General features: G+C 51.0%; 1 protein-coding gene across 2 annotated transcripts in view; it reads right to left on the bottom strand.

Annotated features, from left to right (window-relative positions):
* The window catches only part of LOC114704665 (maestro heat-like repeat family member 5), a 75,409-nt gene that overhangs the window by 8,372 nt on the left and 48,773 nt on the right, over positions 1–18,264 (bottom strand). For both annotated transcript variants that reach the window (XM_037197547.1, XM_037197548.1), the window contains 7 exons: positions 17,995–18,099; positions 16,762–16,897; positions 16,323–16,489; positions 13,416–13,565; positions 12,610–12,764; positions 3,797–3,956; positions 2,625–2,806 (listed from right to left, as the gene is read on the bottom strand). In XM_037197547.1, coding sequence (XP_037053442.1) covers positions 2,625–2,806; positions 3,797–3,956; positions 12,610–12,764; positions 13,416–13,565; positions 16,323–16,489; positions 16,762–16,897; positions 17,995–18,099 — 1,055 coding nt within the window. The remainder of the gene's footprint in view (positions 1–2,624; positions 2,807–3,796; positions 3,957–12,609; positions 12,765–13,415; positions 13,566–16,322; positions 16,490–16,761; positions 16,898–17,994; positions 18,100–18,264) is intronic.

Consider the following 18,264-nt stretch of genomic DNA (forward strand, 5'->3'; position numbering starts at 1 on the left):
TGAGGCTGGCCTTGAACTCAGGATCTTCCTGGTTCAGGTGTGGAGCCGAGTGCTGAGACTAGCGTGCCCACATACTCACTTCGCTTCTTCTATCACTAGTCTTTGTCCCTTGACCTAGAAGGGCAAAGGTCAACAGTGAGGCCAGGACGAGAGTGAGGACGGAGAGTGAGTTGGAAATAGAGACATGACATGTCTCACGAGTGGGGCCTTCAGCCCGATGGTTTGACTAAGTCAGTGGGCAGTCCTCCAAGGGCTGGCAGAGGACACAACCGAGAAATGACCTGGGTTGGTGAAATCTCTATAGCGAGCATATTTGTGACTCAAGGAGGTCCCACACCTGTCGAGGGCAGGCTCTCCCCAAAGCCCCACTCCTGGGTATGGGGCCCAGCCTGGCTGAGTAAGATGTCAGGAGCCTCCAGCGTCAAGGCCCATCTGCCCCACCATCAAGTGCTCTGGGCCATCCATCCACCCTGTGGGGCACCGACAGCCAGTGATACACCCGGCAGTGGGTTCCTATAACCCCTCTTCAGCACTTCCTTTTTCTCTCCACAGTGCCAGTCAACCAGGCACAAGGTGTCAGGCCCTAGACTGTGACAGATCTCATTCATGCCACCTACCCTCTGAGGCCCAAAGAGTGCCAGCCAGTTTCCCTGACTGCCCACTGTCACCCCTGTTCATGTGCCTGCTGGGTGGCCTGCCCATGCTTGGGCCCCTTTGGTTGGTCCCAGCCAGGCTGTTTTCCTCTGCGGCGAGGGAGGCCCACGTCTTGTTCATGCTCCAGGTGGATATGGGAGCCACACCTAGTCAGCCAGAGCCTTGGATGTTTCCATTGGTTCAGGGATGGGCATATGACTGGATCTGGGCCCATCAGAGCTCATGTACTGCACCCAGGGTATGTTTCAGGGCCTTTGGCTCCTAGAACCACCCCTAGGACCTGTTTATAGGGTGGCCAGTGGAGAAAGGAGAGCTAAGGTGGAGAGGGATGCATTTTGGGATTTCCATCCACAGGGAAAACTACCCATGAGCCCAGAAATGTGGGACCCCCCCACCTTGGGGCATGGAAACAGACATCCCTGTCTTCTAGAACCTTCCACCCATGGGGTGGGGGCAACAAACGAGGAAAGATGTTAGATGTTGAGGGCCCAGGGTAGGGTAGGGGCCTGAGGGAGGTGTTGTTGTTTATAGGGGTGTCCATGGAGGTCTTGACAGGGGACTTTCAGGTGAGTAGAGCCCTGAGGGCAGCAGGCTTTGGTCAAAAGTAGGGAGGGCAGAGAAGCAGAAGGGAGGAGGCAGCCATCTCTGTATTCTACCCACCTTGCTGTGCTCTGGGAGGAGAATGTTTTATTAGCGTATTAGGGAAGATTCATGCATTTTGCACGGTTGATGTGAATAAAAAAGAGATTTTGCGCATATTGGAATTCAGAGGCAATCTGAGAAGTGACATTTTTTTCTCCCTGTGACGTGCCTTAGGGAGAGCTGTTAAAACTGACAAATTGCATGAAGCATATCATCACACAAACAAATGAAAAGAGTGAGCCCCAGTGGTTTTTAAAGACTGGCTTACTGGATTTTGGGAAATAGGACCAGGTACAAAGGCAGTACCAAAGCAGTCAGCCCCGACTGTGACAGGGCGGAATGTCCCTCACATCTTGGCCAGGTGGGTTGACGGTAAGGCATTACTGTTCATGACATTACACAGAGACAAGCCATCCATGGTCCACTCCGGTAGCCACAGCATTGGCTATGATGAGCGAGGGCTGGATGGTCATCTGTGGTCCAGCTCAGTGCCTCTTGGCTAGAGAAGCATCAGAGCCACCATGAACCTCTGCTGTTTCACGTGTATGATGTAGGAAGGGATGGCTATGTCCTGGACCAATGCAAGGAGCATATGGATCAAGAGGAGGTGCTCTGCTGGGTGTTGGCGGCACATACCTTTAATCCTAGCACAGGCAGGTGGATCTCTGAGTTCGAGGCCAGCCTAGTCTACAGAGTGAGTCCCAGGACAGCCAGGGCTACATAGAGACATCCTATATTGATATCTCTCCTCCCCTTCAAAAAAAAAAAAAAAAAAAAAAAAAAAGATGCGCCCCTATTTGATAAGTGTCTGTGGGGCCAGGACCCCTAGGGAGACAAAGAAAGCAGGCATAGCCTGTCTTTGGGACCATTTGTGCTGGCTGCTATCCCAGCCACGAATGGCATTTGGGATCATGACTATTAATTATAATCATCCCTTTTAGAAAGATACGTTGGAGATACTTCCCCCACCCCCCAACAACCGTGCAAATGCCTTCGGGTCCAGATGAAGTTATTAGGGTGGCCCAAACTCAGTGGCTGGTGTCCTTATAAGAAGTGGGCATTTAGACACAGGCAGAGGACAGTATCATGGGATGTTGGGGACTGAGATCATAGTCATGCAGCCTCAAGCTACAGACATATCCTGGGGACAGCCGAAGCCAGGGAAGTAATAAAGGGTAAGGATGCAGACCCTCTGAATTTAGACTTCTGATCTCTGAATTGAATGATGACATCCTGCTATCTCAGCCCCTCCACCCCGGCTGTGTGTGCGTGCGTGCGTGCATGCGTGCTGAGTGTTCTTATAGCTGCCTATGAGGCCTTGGGCTCACCTCTGGGGGCTTGGCATGGCTGACTCCTGGGCTTTCTGCTCTTGCTCAGGTTCTGTGGGTTGGTTCAGCTCCATGATATAGTGCATCTGGGCCAGGAGGGCCAGGAACAGCTGGGGAAAGGTGTCCCGCACGGCTTTCTTGAATTCTCTCGCGAACTGTAGCTCGTGAATTGTGTTCATGGCCTGTTGGAGTTGGATGAGTTTGGAGCTGAAGTGCTGGGATTCCAGGCTAGGGATGTTTAGCCAAAATGCACACTCAAACACACCTCGCCCCCCCTGTTCTGATGGCTCAAGACCAAGTCTAAGTGTCCAGGCAATGTCAGTTGACCTGTGCTGGCTTATGTCACCTGTACAGCCTCCACTAGAGCCTCTGGACCTGCTGCTCTAGTCTCCCTGGTGCTCCCCAGTGGTGCTCCCTGTCCTGTGCTCTTTAGCTGATGTTCTATAGCCAGGTGCATTCCAACCTGTGCTCCCCAATCCATGCTCCCTAACCAGTGCTCCCTAACCTAAGCACTTCCTGTATCCTCAGTACTGTGTCTGTAAGTGGGTGTCGGTCTAGGGAGGACTTGGGTGTGGAGAGGCAGCTATGTGCTCTGGGCTATCACTCAGGGGCCTTTGGGGCCAAGCCTCTGTCTAAGAAAGGGCCATAAGGAGTTTGGCCCAGCTACTGCCTTGCAAGAGTCCAGCCAAAGGAGACAGGTATAGACACGGGCCACCTTAGCAAGCAGGTGTCCTGTTCCAGGGTGTGCAAATACCGTGTGGGCTAGTGGAGACAATTGGAGAGAGGATCCTATGGGGACAGTGTTGCTGCCAACTCTATGGCTCATCCAGAATCTATGATCCCAGTATGGGGCATGGCTTTGAGCCCCGAATGCTAGGCTTCTGTTTGTACGTTGCTGGAGGCGCCTCCTCTCCAAGGCTGCCTTCTACAGTCCCTTTAGCAGTAAGTCAGCCAGATCCTCCGGACTGACTTGCTGAGGGCTCAGAGTCCTGAGCCAGGTCCCTGGGAACGGAGGGAACCAAGGACTGTGGGATCAGTCTATGGGCTGGGCTGCCCTATGCTCTTCTTCTCCAGGTAGGAGTGGCCTGGGTCTCAGCCCTCTGCCTTGAAGCCCAGCATACGGACCCATGTGCTCACACAGCTGCCTGCCAGAGGTGAGGTCAGAGACTCACGGCCAACGAGCGCAAATGAGGCTTCTCCACGGGACAGGCACTGCTGTCGCTGGCACTGGAAGGCAGAGGCCTCTTCTGCATCCACGCCATCAGCACAGTCAGAACCAAATGGCTGGCAGGCTCTTCAGCTCCCAGGGCCCTCCACAGGCGAAAGGAATGGCTGTAGATGGGGGTGTGTGCTGTGAGTGCCATGCTGCGGCTCAAGTCTACTTGACTTGGCTAGTAGGCTCTATGTCTAGGGCCCCAGTGAAGGGCAGGGTGACCTTGTGTTTACTTTGCAGGGAGGTGGATGCTGAGGCCTGCAGAGAGAGGAGGCTTACTCAGATCATGGTCCTGTTTGGTATCTGGGCACTGACCCTGCAGCCATCTGAGGCCCCAGGCAAGGAGGGCAGGCAAGAGCTGTCCTGAGAGGGAACTATGATGTCCCCTGAGTCTTACCCTAGTGTCCTTTGGGCTTCAGTGTTGGGTGGAAAGGGCTCTTTGGGTCAAAACCAGGAAGGACATAGTTGAGTGGCCTCATAAGTGGCCAGGCAGACCCGAGGGGGCCACCCTTAAGGCCCTGTGGAAATCACCCCAGTCCCAGATGGGCTTGCTAGGTGGGCACAGAAAGTCCTAGGAGTCTTCTCCAGTGTGGCCATGGGATGGCTGCATCAGGAGGAGAGAGAGAGAGAGAGAGAGAGAGAGAGAGACAGAGACAGAGACAGAGAGAGAGAGAGAGAGAGAGAGAGCGAGCCCTCCCGGTATCTGAGAGCCTAGAGGGTGAGACTTTCAATCTGCTCCCTGGGGCTGCTGTTTCCCACCGGCACCTTCGAGCACCTTGAAGGCAACATTCAGGGAAGCGAGACATGCAGCATTGAGAAAAATCCTTGAAGTCTTAGGGGTGACAGCCCAGTGGGGAGCACGGTGGGAAAAGGAAGGAGGAAATCCTAGGAGCCAATGGGAAAGCATTTGCAGGATGAAAGCTGGATGGCGGACAGCTAACCAAGGCGGGGATGGCCCCAGCCGCGTGAAGCTGTTGATAAGAGCGGTTTCATCTCAGCTGCAGTGGGAGCAGCAGATCTAAGCAGGCTCGGGAGGGATGGGGGCAGAGAGTAAGAGAGACGGGAAACACAGCCAGAATCCACCAACCCACAGGCTTGAAAAGACACTTCTCAAAACAAGAGAGATGCCTGGCCAAGGAAGAAGCACTCGGAGGACGCGGACACCAGTGGGAACCAGTTCATATTACTTCACTCCCACTGTGACGGCATGGACCAAGGAGCGAACGGCACAAGCCTTGACGAGGATGCGGGGAAACCGGAATCCATGGGCCGCTGGGGGAGTGTAAAGAGACAGAAGTGCTCTGGAAAGTTGTAGCAATTCCTCAGGGATGGGGTGGGGTGGGGTGGGGAGGGGCGGGATTAGATGTGACATTGCCATGCTGCCTTGTACTTTCACTAAATGCAGGCACCCCCAAAATCAGAGAACAGATCAAACATATGCAGTTGTCCCATAGTGTCAGCAAGGGTCTCCTTTGGGTATGAAAATCTGTGGATGCTCTAGCTGGGCATGGTGGCCTATGTCTGTCATTCCAGAACTTGGGAGGCTGAAACAGGAGGACTGTAAGGGTGTGAGTATAATCTGGGACACACAGTGAGTTCTAGACCAGTCTAGCCTACAGTGAGACCCCATCTCAAAAATCCAATCCAAACCAGCATAAACCCTGCACAAGTCCCTTGTATAACATGGTGAACTCCTTGCATATACCTTACACTCCCCGCCCCCTTTTCAGGCATCCTTTAACCTCCATCCCCATTATATGGACAACCTAATATGAGGCAGATTCCATGCAAGCAGTAACTAAGCTGCATCACTTGGGAAGTAATGACGAGCCTGTGTAGGGTCAGCACAGGCATAGTGTTTCTGGAGAATTATTCTGACTCTGTGGATGTGGGAGCTGCGGATGCAGAAGGTGGAATTCTTGATTGCCGGTGTTGACAGCAAATTGCTCATGCAGAAGAAAAAGGTGTAGATCACCTGGGTGTCCATCAGCAGATGAACTGATGAGCCAAATGTGGCATGGTCACACAATGATATACACACACCCACTACAGAGTACGCACAGGGCAACACTGCCCAGCCATAAGAATGAAGTTACGACACGGGTTTTAGTATAGAGGAACTTGGAAGGTGCAATACCCGGGGGAGAGTCTAGGCATTCACACAGGGCCATAGCAGTTCACAAGAGGACTTCGAAGGTCCTTTACTTGTCTGGAAAGGGTAAGGATAGCAAAGTCAATCCTGAACACATTGATGGAAAGAGTAAGAATAGAAAAGTCAATCCCAAACACATTGATGGGAAGAGTAAGGATAGCAAAGTCAATCCTGAACACATTGACAGTTACAGTACATGCAAATAGGACATGTACTCCAACCAAAGACAAAGACTATGACAAACTTGATAAAATTCTATCTACAATAGACATGTCTGGGCGCTGGAGAGATGGCTCTGTGGTTAAGAGCCCTTGCTCTTACAGATGACCTAAGTTGGGGTCCCAGCACTCACATGGGGCCTCACAAGCACCCGTAACTCCAGCATCAGATGATGGGATGCCCTCTTTTGGACTCTACAGGCACCTGCATTTACACACACACACACACACACACACACACACACACACACACACACACATACACACACACACACACACACACGTTAAAAATAAAGAAAAAAGACAAGTTTGAAGCAAGAACGTGGACATATTAGAAGTCAAAGCTTCAATACCAACAAAAGGAACTGGTGTGGCTAGGCTAGGGTTAGAGTAGTCTAAGTATTGGGCAGTGAACTCACTGGTGCTGGGAGCCAAACTGGTCCTCCAAAAGAGCAGCAAATGCTTGTAAGCACTGAGACGTCTCTCCGACCCCTCACACAGTCCTTCTGAACACTCAAGTAAAAGCAGCCATCAAAGGCAGAGGAGAAGAAAGGCATTTTGGGTGCCTGACTCTAAGTGTTTTGTGGAAATGCAAAGGGTCAAGAGTAGAGAAGATGTTCTTGGAAAGTCAGGGGAAAAGCTGCTCTATAGAGGACAATTGCCACCAAGCTGTCACAATTAGAACTCTGAGTGTTGGCCTGGGGATGGAAAAGTAGAGCCCTTTGAGGGCAGGAAGTGCTTGGTTTGTGAGGAATGCTGAGCAGGGAGAGGAGTGAGCGGGCGATGCCGGGACCACATCTGCATCATGTGCAATCATTCCGGATGGGCTGGAGAGGTCAACTTGAAGGCCAACAGGAGACCTTAGAAGACAGTGCATAGCTGGGCGGTGGTGGCGCACACCTTTAATTCCAGCACTCAGGAGGCAGAGGCAGGCGGATTTCTGGGTTTGAGGCCAGCCTGGTCTACAAAGTGAGTTCCAGGACAGACAGGGTGACACAGAGAAACCCTGTGTCAAACAAACAAACAAACAAACAAACAAACAAACAAACACGACAGTGTGTAAGGACAGTGTGAGTTGGTACTTGCTCACAAAAGGATGTGGTAGGGATGGCAAAGGAGCTGCTGTATGGGAGAAGGTATTCCTAACATGGCAGGCAAGACGGGACTGTGTCCAGCTTTCAGGAAAGATTCTCATATTGTATGTTATAAAGAGGGACACCCAGCAGAAAATCGAGCAGGCTCTTTGCACAGTCTCACTGCCAAATAGCAAGAAGCAATGGAAGATGGGAGGCGGCTCAGTGGTTAAGTGCTTGCCAGGCAAGTGTGAGGACCAGAATTTTGATCCCCAGAAACCACAGAGATGCCAGGTGGGTGTGGTGATCCATCAGTAATTCCAGCCGCCAAGGGCTAGGACAGAGGGTCCCCAGAGTAAGCTGGCTAATGAGATGAGCCATGTCAGTGAGCTCTTGGCTTGATTGAGAGATGCCAATCCAATGAATAAGGTTGAAGAGCGATTGAAGATGATTCCTGACATGAACCTCAGTCTTCCACATTTACACCCGTCCACACACGTGTCCATGCAAACATGCACACACACGTTTGTACACACATACACAAAAGAAAAATGGAACGGGAAGATGTCATGTCAAGCTCAATCAATGGAAGTAACAATGAATAGTATAAGCTGACCAGCACCCACCAAACTGGCCAGAACAGGGATGATTGGCTAAAATGCAGGTGCTGAACACCAGAAACTGTGGAGCAAGAGGGATGCTCAGAGAATAGCAGTCTGTCCCTGGAGTGGGACTTAGCATGAGCACATTGGGAAACGCTTTACACCTCCTTGCGTGTCCATGGAGGTGGGACACAGCACAGCTTTCTCTTCTAGGGGTATTGTCCCTAAGAACACCCTCCCCCTACCCCACACACATCACACGTGGGAAACCCAGTTCTCCAGTATGTTAGGACACACACAAGCAAAGTTCACAAGATGCACTGTTCGTCAAGGTCTCTAGTGGGAAATAATTAAACGTTCACCTACAGTGAAGAGGACCCTTGGCATTCACAACATTAGCACCACAGAACATTGAAGAGGAGAGAGCTGCAGTGAGACACCATAAAATTTAAACACAGAGCCAGAGGGAAACAAAGCCAGGCAAGAAGGAAGACATTGGAAGAATCCGTATTAAATACGCTTTACGCTTTCAGCACACACTGCACCGTTTGGGATGGGTACATTTTTGAGACAGGGTCTTTCTTGTCTCCCTGACTGGTCTGGACTTTGCTATGCAGATCTGGCCATCTTTGATCTTGGAGGAGGAGGAAACTCCTGTCTTACCACTCCTGACATTTTTATTCCCCCCTCAGGCCAGGTGGCAATTTGTTTTTTTCCTTTAGAGACAGGGTCGGTACATAGACTCTCTTTAAAGTTGTAATCCTCCTGCCTCAGCCTCTTGAGTGCTGGGATTCTAGGTGTTCATCATCATATTTAGCTATGACATGCATCTTTTTTTAAAAGAAAGATTGCCCATGATGGGCACCTAATAGGTGATTGCTCCATAGAGTTATGTGCATAGTTTAGGGAAGAGAAATAGGAAATAGGAAGCAATAAGCAAACAGATCTCTGCCCTGCAGAAAAAGAGAGGCTCCTCCCACCCCAGCTTCAGCACCGTAGGTGAGAGGAGGGTTTTGTCCTGGGAATCTAAGCCATAAAGCTTATTTCAATGTCCAAATTCCCACCACCAGTGCGGTCCCCAAACTGTCTAGCAGGGACTTTTATGCTTAAAACCATCACAAATGACCGTGCCCAGGTGACTGGTAGAAGCTGATGAGAACCCAGATAAATCTATGCAGGAGAGGCTCCACTGGTGTGCAGCGCACTCAGGCTCTGTAAATGTTATCATGGGGACAGTGCTTGGGACTGAGGAAGGAACATATACACTCCAGCAGTGAGACGGAACCGTGAAGTGCCAAGCCTCGGAGAAGGTGCTGCTTGCTGAGATCGGCACTTTCCCAGATTCTCTGAAAGGCAGCACAGAGCGCGGCGGGAACAGTGCCACTGTGCCCTCTTCACTGGGAGTAAAGGGAAAAAACACCAGCCCTAGTGGACAAGCTCCACCGCCCACCTCAGGGCTCTGTGACAGACAGAAGCAGATAAGAGAAGCTTTGGGGAAGTGGACGCAGGGCAAATGAAAGCGCAGACTGGGTCCAAATCACCTTCAGGAAGATGAATCCCCTTGAAGTCTTAAAATACACCAGAGGAGAGAGAACTCCGGAGGTCGGAGCACCTCCGTTCCTCAGCACTGCTTACAACTGTCTGTCTGCAGGCGGGATCACCGTGTGTGTGTCTTACTCCCCATTCCTGGCTCTCAATCAGTGCCTAACCTCAGAGGACACAGGGAAGGAATTAAACGGTTTGCTGTCTTCAAATGTACAGCTTTGGGAGAAAGCAGGGAGAGGGGAGGACAAGAGAGGAGGAGGAAGAGGAAGTCAGATGGAAGAAAAAGAAATAAGGGGGGGAGGGTTGAAGAGGAGGAGGAGAGAGAGGGGAGGAGACCCGGTGGGGAAAGGGAGAGAGGGAAACATTCCTGTCAGAGAAGAGAAAAGGAGCCCAAAGAACTAGAGGGCATAGGTGCTGGTGCCTACCACCACGCCCAACGTCTTGTAGATGGCCCAGCTTTTGCTGTACTGACAGATGATGGCGCCATTGAACTTGAAATCCCATGAAACACTCCAGCAGCTCCAAAATGAACAGTGTGGTGGTTTGAATTAGGATGCCCCCCCCCATAGGCTCACATATTTGAATGCTTGATCATTAGGGAGGGACAGTACTTGAGAAGGATTAGGAGGTGTGTCCTTGTTGGAGGAAGTGTGTCACTGGGGATGGGCTTTGAGGTTTCATAAGCTCAAGCCAGGTCCAATGTCAGTCTCTCTCTCTTGACCTATGGATCAGGATGTAGCTTTCAGCTACTTCTCCAGTACCACACTTGCCTGCCACCATGCTCCCCACCATGATGATAACTAACCCTCTGAAACTGTAAGTGGGCCCCCAGTGAAATGCTTGTCTTGATAAATTGCCTTGGTCATGATGTCTCTTCACAGCAATAAAGCATTGACTAAGACAAACAGCTCTACAGTTTATTGCAAAACGTAGAAGATATGAGTCGACAAAGTGAAGATGGCCTTAGAGTGCTAGTACTACAGAGGGATCCTGGACTCATTCACTCACTCACTCACTCACTTACTCACTCACTCACTCACTCACTCCACAGCGAGAAGTACTTTAGAGCCTCAGCCACCTTGAATGCGCTCCAGGAAGGACACATCTTCAGTATGACCTGAAAAGAACTGACTGAACTCAGGAAAGAAATAGAAAGAATCAAACAATGACTTCAGCTAGGTTATCCTAGAACTCAAGGAGTGAGACAGAGGAGGAGGAAGAGTTCAAGGCCAGCCTGGCAAGACTTGTCTCAAAAACAAACAAACAAACAAGCAAACTGGACTTTCAAGCCTGGGTGATGGCTCAGTGGTTTAAAGAGCTTGCTTTGCAAGAGTTCAGATACCCAGAACCCACATAAATGCCCAGTGGGTGTGGCAGCCCACCCGTAATTCCAGCTCTTGGAAGGCAGAGACTAGCCATATTGGTGAACTCTGGTTTTAACTGTAAGACTCTGCCTCAGTAGAAGGTGGAGAGAGATTGAGGAAGACTCAGTGTCAGCTTCTGGTCTCCACATCCACATCAACATCATATGCATAGGTGTGTATTACACACATAAGGAAATCTTGGAAATGGGGAAAAATTAAAGGGTGGCCAAGAGAGGTCTGACTCAGATGGACATTTAATAAGGGACATTCAGGCAAGGCAGAAGAGTGACATGAAGAAGACAGTGAGTTTAGGGGAAAGCCAGGAACATCAGCAAGTGTGACCATGAAGGTGGGAGAAAAGTAGCATTGGACCAGAGATTATGACCTGGGCAGAGACCAACTTTAAACACAGTCAAGTAAACTTCCCAGAAGTAAGAACAAAAAGGCTTTCTGACATAATCAAATGTGCACCAGCTGCTTGGGAAAATTAGGCTGGTAAACCTCACTTGGTAAAAGACCTAGGTTTCAAAGAGAGAGAGAAAAAATATCATCCAGGCAACATGACCAAGTACCTTACAAAGCAGTTGTGAAAATCTGGGCCATCGATATGCTCTGTAGATAAAGGTGCTTGCCCACAGCCTACTGCGTTCTAGCTCCAGGACTCATATAGTGAAGGAGAGAACTGACTCCAACAAGTTGTCCTCTGTTGGACAACTTTTCTCCACAAAGTAAAATGCAACTTTTTTTTTTAAATGAGGTGAATCTGGTGAATATATTAGACTCCACACCGAGATGATAGAAATGTACTTTTCTATTGAGGATCCAGGTGACATTTCACAACAGTGTCTTAAAGGAACCAGACAGTCCAGAGATGAGAGAACAGCATTTGCATTTGCACACAATGGAAGTACGAGTTGCTAATGGAAATAAGACACCTCCCTGCTGAGGTGAGAATTCTCCCTGGAGAAGACTCTAGGCTTTGGAGGAGCTCTCTCACAGGTTTCCAGAGTTCCCAGAGCAGCGTGGAGTCAAGACATCACCTAGGGTATGCCAGGTAGAACCTGATCTGGGAAGGAGGAACTGGATAAGGACAGGGGGAGGGTGAGTAGAGAGGCAGGACAGCATCATGCTGGTCCCACCAGGTAGAGGCTTGCTGGATCTTGGAGGGAGTAAGAGATCCAAGCAGAAGTTTGGGTGAGGGGCAGATGGGAATTCTAGTCTGGAAAGAGTCTGAGAAAGCAAAGTGTAGTCTCTCTTTGAGCAGAAGCTACCCTGTCAAGAAGGGAGGGGTGACTCGTCCAGGTGTGGCAGATGAATGGTGGGTACTGTAGACTGAGGATATGGGATCCAGAGGTGGGATTTTAGGGAGGAGGGATGTGGACAGTTACAAGAACTCTGGTCTAGCCCTAGACTCAGGGGTCCTGTGGTATGGGAGAAAAGCCAGGCCCACCTGAGAGGGCTGAGGTGGCTGCAGGGGGCTATTGGAAAGAGCAGGAAGAAGAGAACGAAGATCAGGACAAGTCAGAGGGGTCCACACTAATGGATGGCAAGGCTTTGTGGTTAGCAGGGGTCCCAGCAGGAGCACTTGGGAACTAGCCACCCCTTAGCATGGGTGGTGGAGGCTGGGGCAGATGTTTCTGTGGACTGTCTACAGGAGGCAAGTCTAAATGAACAGAGGCGCTGACTCCCTCCCTATACCAAGCACTGGGGGTTCCTGTGGTCTGTGATGGACAGACAGGAGGACAGAAGCTGTGACCCTGGCTTGGGGGAGGATGGAGGGTAGGTAATGGGGTCAGTGAGGAGGAGAGGGCTAGGTACCTGTCCAGGGGAGTGGAAAAGTCTAGGAAGGCAGCCACCAGCTCAGGGATGTGGTTCCGGGCCAGTAAGGTGATGACATGCAGGGCACTCTCCTTGGCTTGGGGCATTTGGATGGCACAGAGGTGGTGGTGGATGGCCTGGCCCATTTTACCAACCTGTTTAGAGACAGGGAGTAGTGGGAGGGGTCTGATGGGGAGAGCCCACCTACTCTGCACACCTGGCCTGAAGGGGGGGCCCAGTACAGCATTCTGAGGTGTTTGGAGAAGTTGGCATCAGCTGTCTCTTGCTGGGGCACACTTCTCACCCTATAGGGTTCATTTCTCTCTTCTCTCTCTTCCCCCCCTCCCTTGAACCTACTGGGTCATTCTGTCCACCTCTGTCTGGATGTTGTCACCCCATTAGACCACAAGTTCTAGAAGTTCTGGTCTGTTTTTCCCTGTCACCTCATTCCTCTGTGGTCCATAGCTGCACATAATCGATAAGTGTCATAGGGCTCCCTTAAGTCCCATCCATCCATCCATCCATCCATCCATCCATCCATCCACCCACCCACCCACCCACCCACCCACCCACCCATCCATCCACCCACCCACCCACCCACCCACCCACCCACCCATCCATCCATCCATCCATCCATCCATCCACCCACCCACCCACCCATCCACTAATTGGGTTGTCTTCTGCCTGCAGTGGGATCCCGGTCTTCTCCATCCTGGTCCAAAGAAGGCTCCTAGATGCTGCCTGTTGCCTAGTCCTCCACTTTGCCCCTCTCCTCCCTGGCCCTGGGTAGGACCCCAACCCCTCACAGTTGCCAGGTTGTCTCCATGCTCCTGGATGACAAGGGAAAGCAAATCGGCAGCCGCCTGCACCCAGGAAGAGCTGGTAGAGCCCAAGCCATCGATGGCTGTCCAGATGAGGTCCGTCAGCTCTGTCATTGCAAGATGACTCATGATCTCCTGTGAGAGAGGAGAGCCTGTCACCTTATCACTTCAACCCCCCTGCCTGTCCCCTTTTACCCTTCTGTCAGGCTCCCCAAATCTCTGGGCACCCACTCCTCTAGGCTCTTTATGTGGGCCAAGTACATAATCTTTTCCACATCCCTCTGGCCCAGCCAATGCCTAGGGACAGGAAGGGAGGGGATGGTGCCCAGCACTGGGCAGGCATAGGGCTCTTTACTCCAACCAGCGTTGGCTTGTTCTTGGGTTCTGGTGGCCCTGGAAACTCTGTTTCCTCCCATCCTCTTCCCATCTTGGTCCCAGGTCATCCACATGTTACGCCGAGTCCAGAGAAATGCTGCTCATGGCCAGGCCCAAGTCCTTCTTATGAGGGCTTTAAAGACAGAGAATTGAACTTTAGAGCTGTGATGGATCTTCCAGGCCACCAGGTCTGACCTCTAGGCCTAGAGAGGTGCCATGGAACAGGGTAGGAATATGTGGGGCCAGGCTGGTGTGGAACCCAAGACTACTGTCTCACGTAGGGCCCTATGAGCCTCCAGCTGTGTTCGGCAATCCCATTCTCCAGGGTCAGTCTAATGGTGAGTCTCATGTTTGAATGTAGCTCATGAGTCACTCAGGGGCATGGAAAGGACACTCGAGGCAATAAACGCAAAGGCGGTATGTCTAAGTCTCTAAGTCTTCCTCCCTAGTGCCCTGGAGGGTACATCTGGGCTAGATCACCATACAGACAGAACCTTCTGGAAAGAATTGGACTGTGACTGTTCAATATACCAGCCCTGCCACTCATAATAGTTTAGATCTATGATAGACTTCAATCTACCAATATTTAATTCAGTAAAACTAAAGCCTCAGCTCTTTGGCAGCCTTAGATTCATTCCAGGAGGTCAGCAGCTACATGGGGCCAGTGGCTTCTTTGACCTGCACAGATGGAGACAACGCTCAACCTTACAGAAAGTTCAAGTTAGAATGGTGGAGAGATGCTCTGAGCTCAGAGTGGCACAGATACAGGAATGGCAAGACTCCTGTGATGTGGAGCTTTAATCGAGGCCATGAGTAAATGCGAGATGGTGTGGTGGTGATCGTGGTGATGGTAAAGGTGGGGATAAGGGTGATGGTGATTATGACCGTTGTGGGGGCAGCAATGATGTGGTGATGATGGAGGTGATGTGAACATGATGGCGGTGGTGCTGGTGATGATGTTGACGACAGTAGGGATAGAGATGATGGTGATGGTTTTAGTGATGATACCGGTGGTGGAAGTAATGGCGATGATGTTAGTGGTAATGATGTTAGTGGTGATGGTGGTGAATGGTGGTGGTAATGATGATGATGGTGGTGATAATGATGCCAGTGGTGATGGCGATGAAAGGGATGATGGTGGGCGTGGTGACAGGTGGTGATGACCGTGGTGAGGATAATGGTGGAAATGATGGTGATGAGGGGGTATTAGTGATAATAAGGGTAGTGATGATAGTTAATGCTGGTGGTTATGGTGATGTTGGAGGTATCCGTGACAGTGGTGATAATTAATGGTGGTGGTGGCAGTGACAGTGGGGATGGTAAGGGTGGTGATGATAATGGATGGTAATGATAGCTATGGTGATGTTGGAGGTATTATCGATGACAGTGGTGGTAAAGGTGATGAAGAAGATGAGGATGAAGAAAGTGTGTTGCATCCTAAGACCACATGAGGAGTCTGTACAAATTTCCGAGGGGGGGGGAGGGGATTGAAGCCCAGAACATCTGCTCTCCTTTGGAATTTTCCAAGGCCTGCATCTCGAAATCGGCAGATCCTCCCATTCTTGCTCCCTCTCTGTTTGTATCCAGTTTATCTGTGTCTTCCCCTGTGGACAGAGAGCAGGGCTCTCCAGGCCCTGGACTCTATGCTTCCCAGTGGCTCACCTTCCCTCTGGAACTTTCTGGGCTGGCAGCCAGTGGAACTCGTCCCTCCCTCCTTGCCTTGTCTCTACCCCAGCCCGGGTTCTCTGGTGCAAACTACAGCTAAATGAGATTGTCTTCCTTTTAGGCAGGCCCATTGAGGGGCTGGCCCCAGGGACTGAGAGTTTCTGTATTAAACTTCTAAGGAGCCTCAAAACCTGGACAGCTCACTGTAGCTGCGGTGTTCTGGAGTCCATGGGATCAGAACCAAAGTCTTGCTGGGGCACTCATTAGCCATGTGCCCCACTTTTCTGCTATCTGTTTGGGTAGGACGTCATGGGTGCTTCCTGAAGGCCAGTTCCACTACCAGGCCCCACATGGACCCGGTTGAGAAGTGGCAGGCTAGGTCTCACAAGGCCTGGCAAGTGTGCCGATCACAGGGGTCAGTCTCCGCCAAAGTCCAAGCCATCCTGAGCAAGCAAGAGCTCACACCTCGCAGGCGTCCGGAACTCACAGCTCTGACGCTGCTTTAGGGTGGGCCATCCAGCTAACGCTGGGACCTAGCTCACAGCCTCGGGTCGTGGCTTTTGAGGATAACACAATTCAAACCCTGGTGTGAAAGGGACAGAAGAGCTGTAAATGGGAAAACAGTCTAGAGAAGGTTGGGAAAACGTGAGAAAGGGATTATTTGAGAAAACGGTGAAGGCCCCTGTCCAAGGTACACATACATAGTCTAGTGTGTACTGGTGTCCCTCCAACCTGCGTGTTTCCCCTCCAACGGCTCAGAAAAGAATGCCTTTGTTGCCACCCACAGATGTGGTAGTCTGCTCTGGCTATGCACCCCCCCCCCCCAGCCAGAAAGACTCTAAAGGCTTTGACCTTGGTAGCCTGGTTGCTGCTCATGAAGAAGATGCTGTCATTTTTGGATGCCATATCCTGGGGGATCAGAAGAGCGCCCCTCTGGTCTCCACTGCTCCAGAGGGCAGCTCCAGGTGCATCAGGCAGAGCGAGTTCCTGACGGGTCTCCCTGTCCCTCTCTGGAACTTCTGCTGGTCAAGGCAGGCAGGGGTGAGGGCAGGGCAGAGCAGGCTGGGGTTAATGTGGGACAGGGCAGGAGTCAGGCTGAGCCCATTAGTAACTGGCATCAGGCCTGCGTTTATTTGGGCCTAGGGGTTGTGTTATTAGGAGGTTATGGCTGAAGTCAAGATCGGGCTGAGGGTGGACTTGGGGGAAAGGTGGAGTTCAGGAGTGCTGGGGTGAGTCCACCCAGGCTGAGGTAGGGAGGGGCCAGGAGTGCTGTTGAGCTGAGAGCACTCACCTTTCTGCTGCATCAGAAGCTGATAGAGATGGCCCATAGCTTCTAGACTCAAGCACTGGATGGTCCTGTCCGAGTCCTGGCACAGGATCCCCAGCATGGCCACCAGCTGCCCCATCCTCCTGAAGTTCTCCTTGGTCTATGTAGAGAGCATGGCGTTGATGGTGGGCCCACCTACAGCATCCCACTGGCTGCTCGTGAACCCCACCAGAGGCCTCCACCAGAGGATGCCTTGAATTGTATGGCAGGGTTCAGGTTAGGCAAAATATAGGGACTTGACTCCAAAACTTGGTAATCAAGAGAAAAGAATGGGGTAATGTAATAAGAAAAATAAACAAAACAAAAAACAAAAACAAAACCTCAAAAACAAAACAACAACAACAACAAAAACTGCATAAAACTGCATGAACAGAGTGTCAAGGTCTTAGGACAGGATCCAACTGTGACCTCGTAGGACACTATCTGGCTTCTGCTTCAGCCCCTCTCTTAGTTTTTCTGAGATGGGGTTTCTCTGTGTAGCCCTGGCTGTCCTGGAACTGGCTCTGTAGGGCAAGCTGGCCTGGAACTCGCAGAGATCCACCTTTAATCCCGAGTGCTGGGGTTAAAAGGCCTGCGGCACCACGCCCGGCCATCTGGCTTCTCTTACCCTGAGCTCAATTCTGGAACCAATAAAACCATTTACAAAATAGGTAGCCACTCTGTGGACCATAGTTACATTTTTAAAAAAAGATTTATCTTTCTTTTATCTTTCATGTGTATGAGTGTTTTGCCTGCATGTGTATATCTGTGTGCCATGTGTGTGCCTGGTGCTGGCAGAGGCCAGAAGAGGGTGCCTGATCCCATGGAACTGGAGTTACAGAGGATTGTAAGCCACCATGGGGATGCTGGGAATTCTGTAAGAGCAGCCAGTGCTTTTGACCGCTGGGCTACTTCTCCAGACTCCATAGTCATATCGGATCACATTAAAACGTGATTTGTTTTCATTGTGGAGTCTTTTTTTTTTTCCGGCTCAATCCCAGAAAATTAAATTTTAAAAAATTTATTTACTCCATTAAAAATAAAAGAACAAAGAGGGGATATTATCTAGACTCCCTTGTCATGGAGTTCAGTCAGACAGCAGGATGTTCAGGGTCACCCTGAACTGGAGGCAGGGGGCGTAGGTGTTCTTTTAAGCAAGAGGCTCCACCCTTTGATTAGGGAGCTGGGGTGGTGAGGCGCTGGGGCCATGGAGCTTACTTCGAGGCAGCGTTTACAGTGCAGGAATTTGAAGAGCATCATGCATCTGTGCACAGCCCGCTGTCTCTCATGAGCCTTCTCCGATGCCAGCCAGACATACAGGTGCTGCGGGGTGGGTGTAGTCAAGCGCTGGGTCAGACCCCCAGAAACGGCTGTCTATGCCCACCCCTCGGCAAGGCTCCTTGTTCTTCACCACTGTCCCCTGTCAGCCCCTGTCTCTAGAGCCACCCTTCACAACTGGCCACTTCCCGCGCAGCAGAAACGATCCCT

Source organism: Peromyscus leucopus, chromosome 20 (assembly GCF_004664715.2).
Source record: "Peromyscus leucopus breed LL Stock chromosome 20, UCI_PerLeu_2.1, whole genome shotgun sequence".
Classification (NCBI taxonomy): domain Eukaryota; kingdom Metazoa; phylum Chordata; class Mammalia; order Rodentia; family Cricetidae; genus Peromyscus; species Peromyscus leucopus.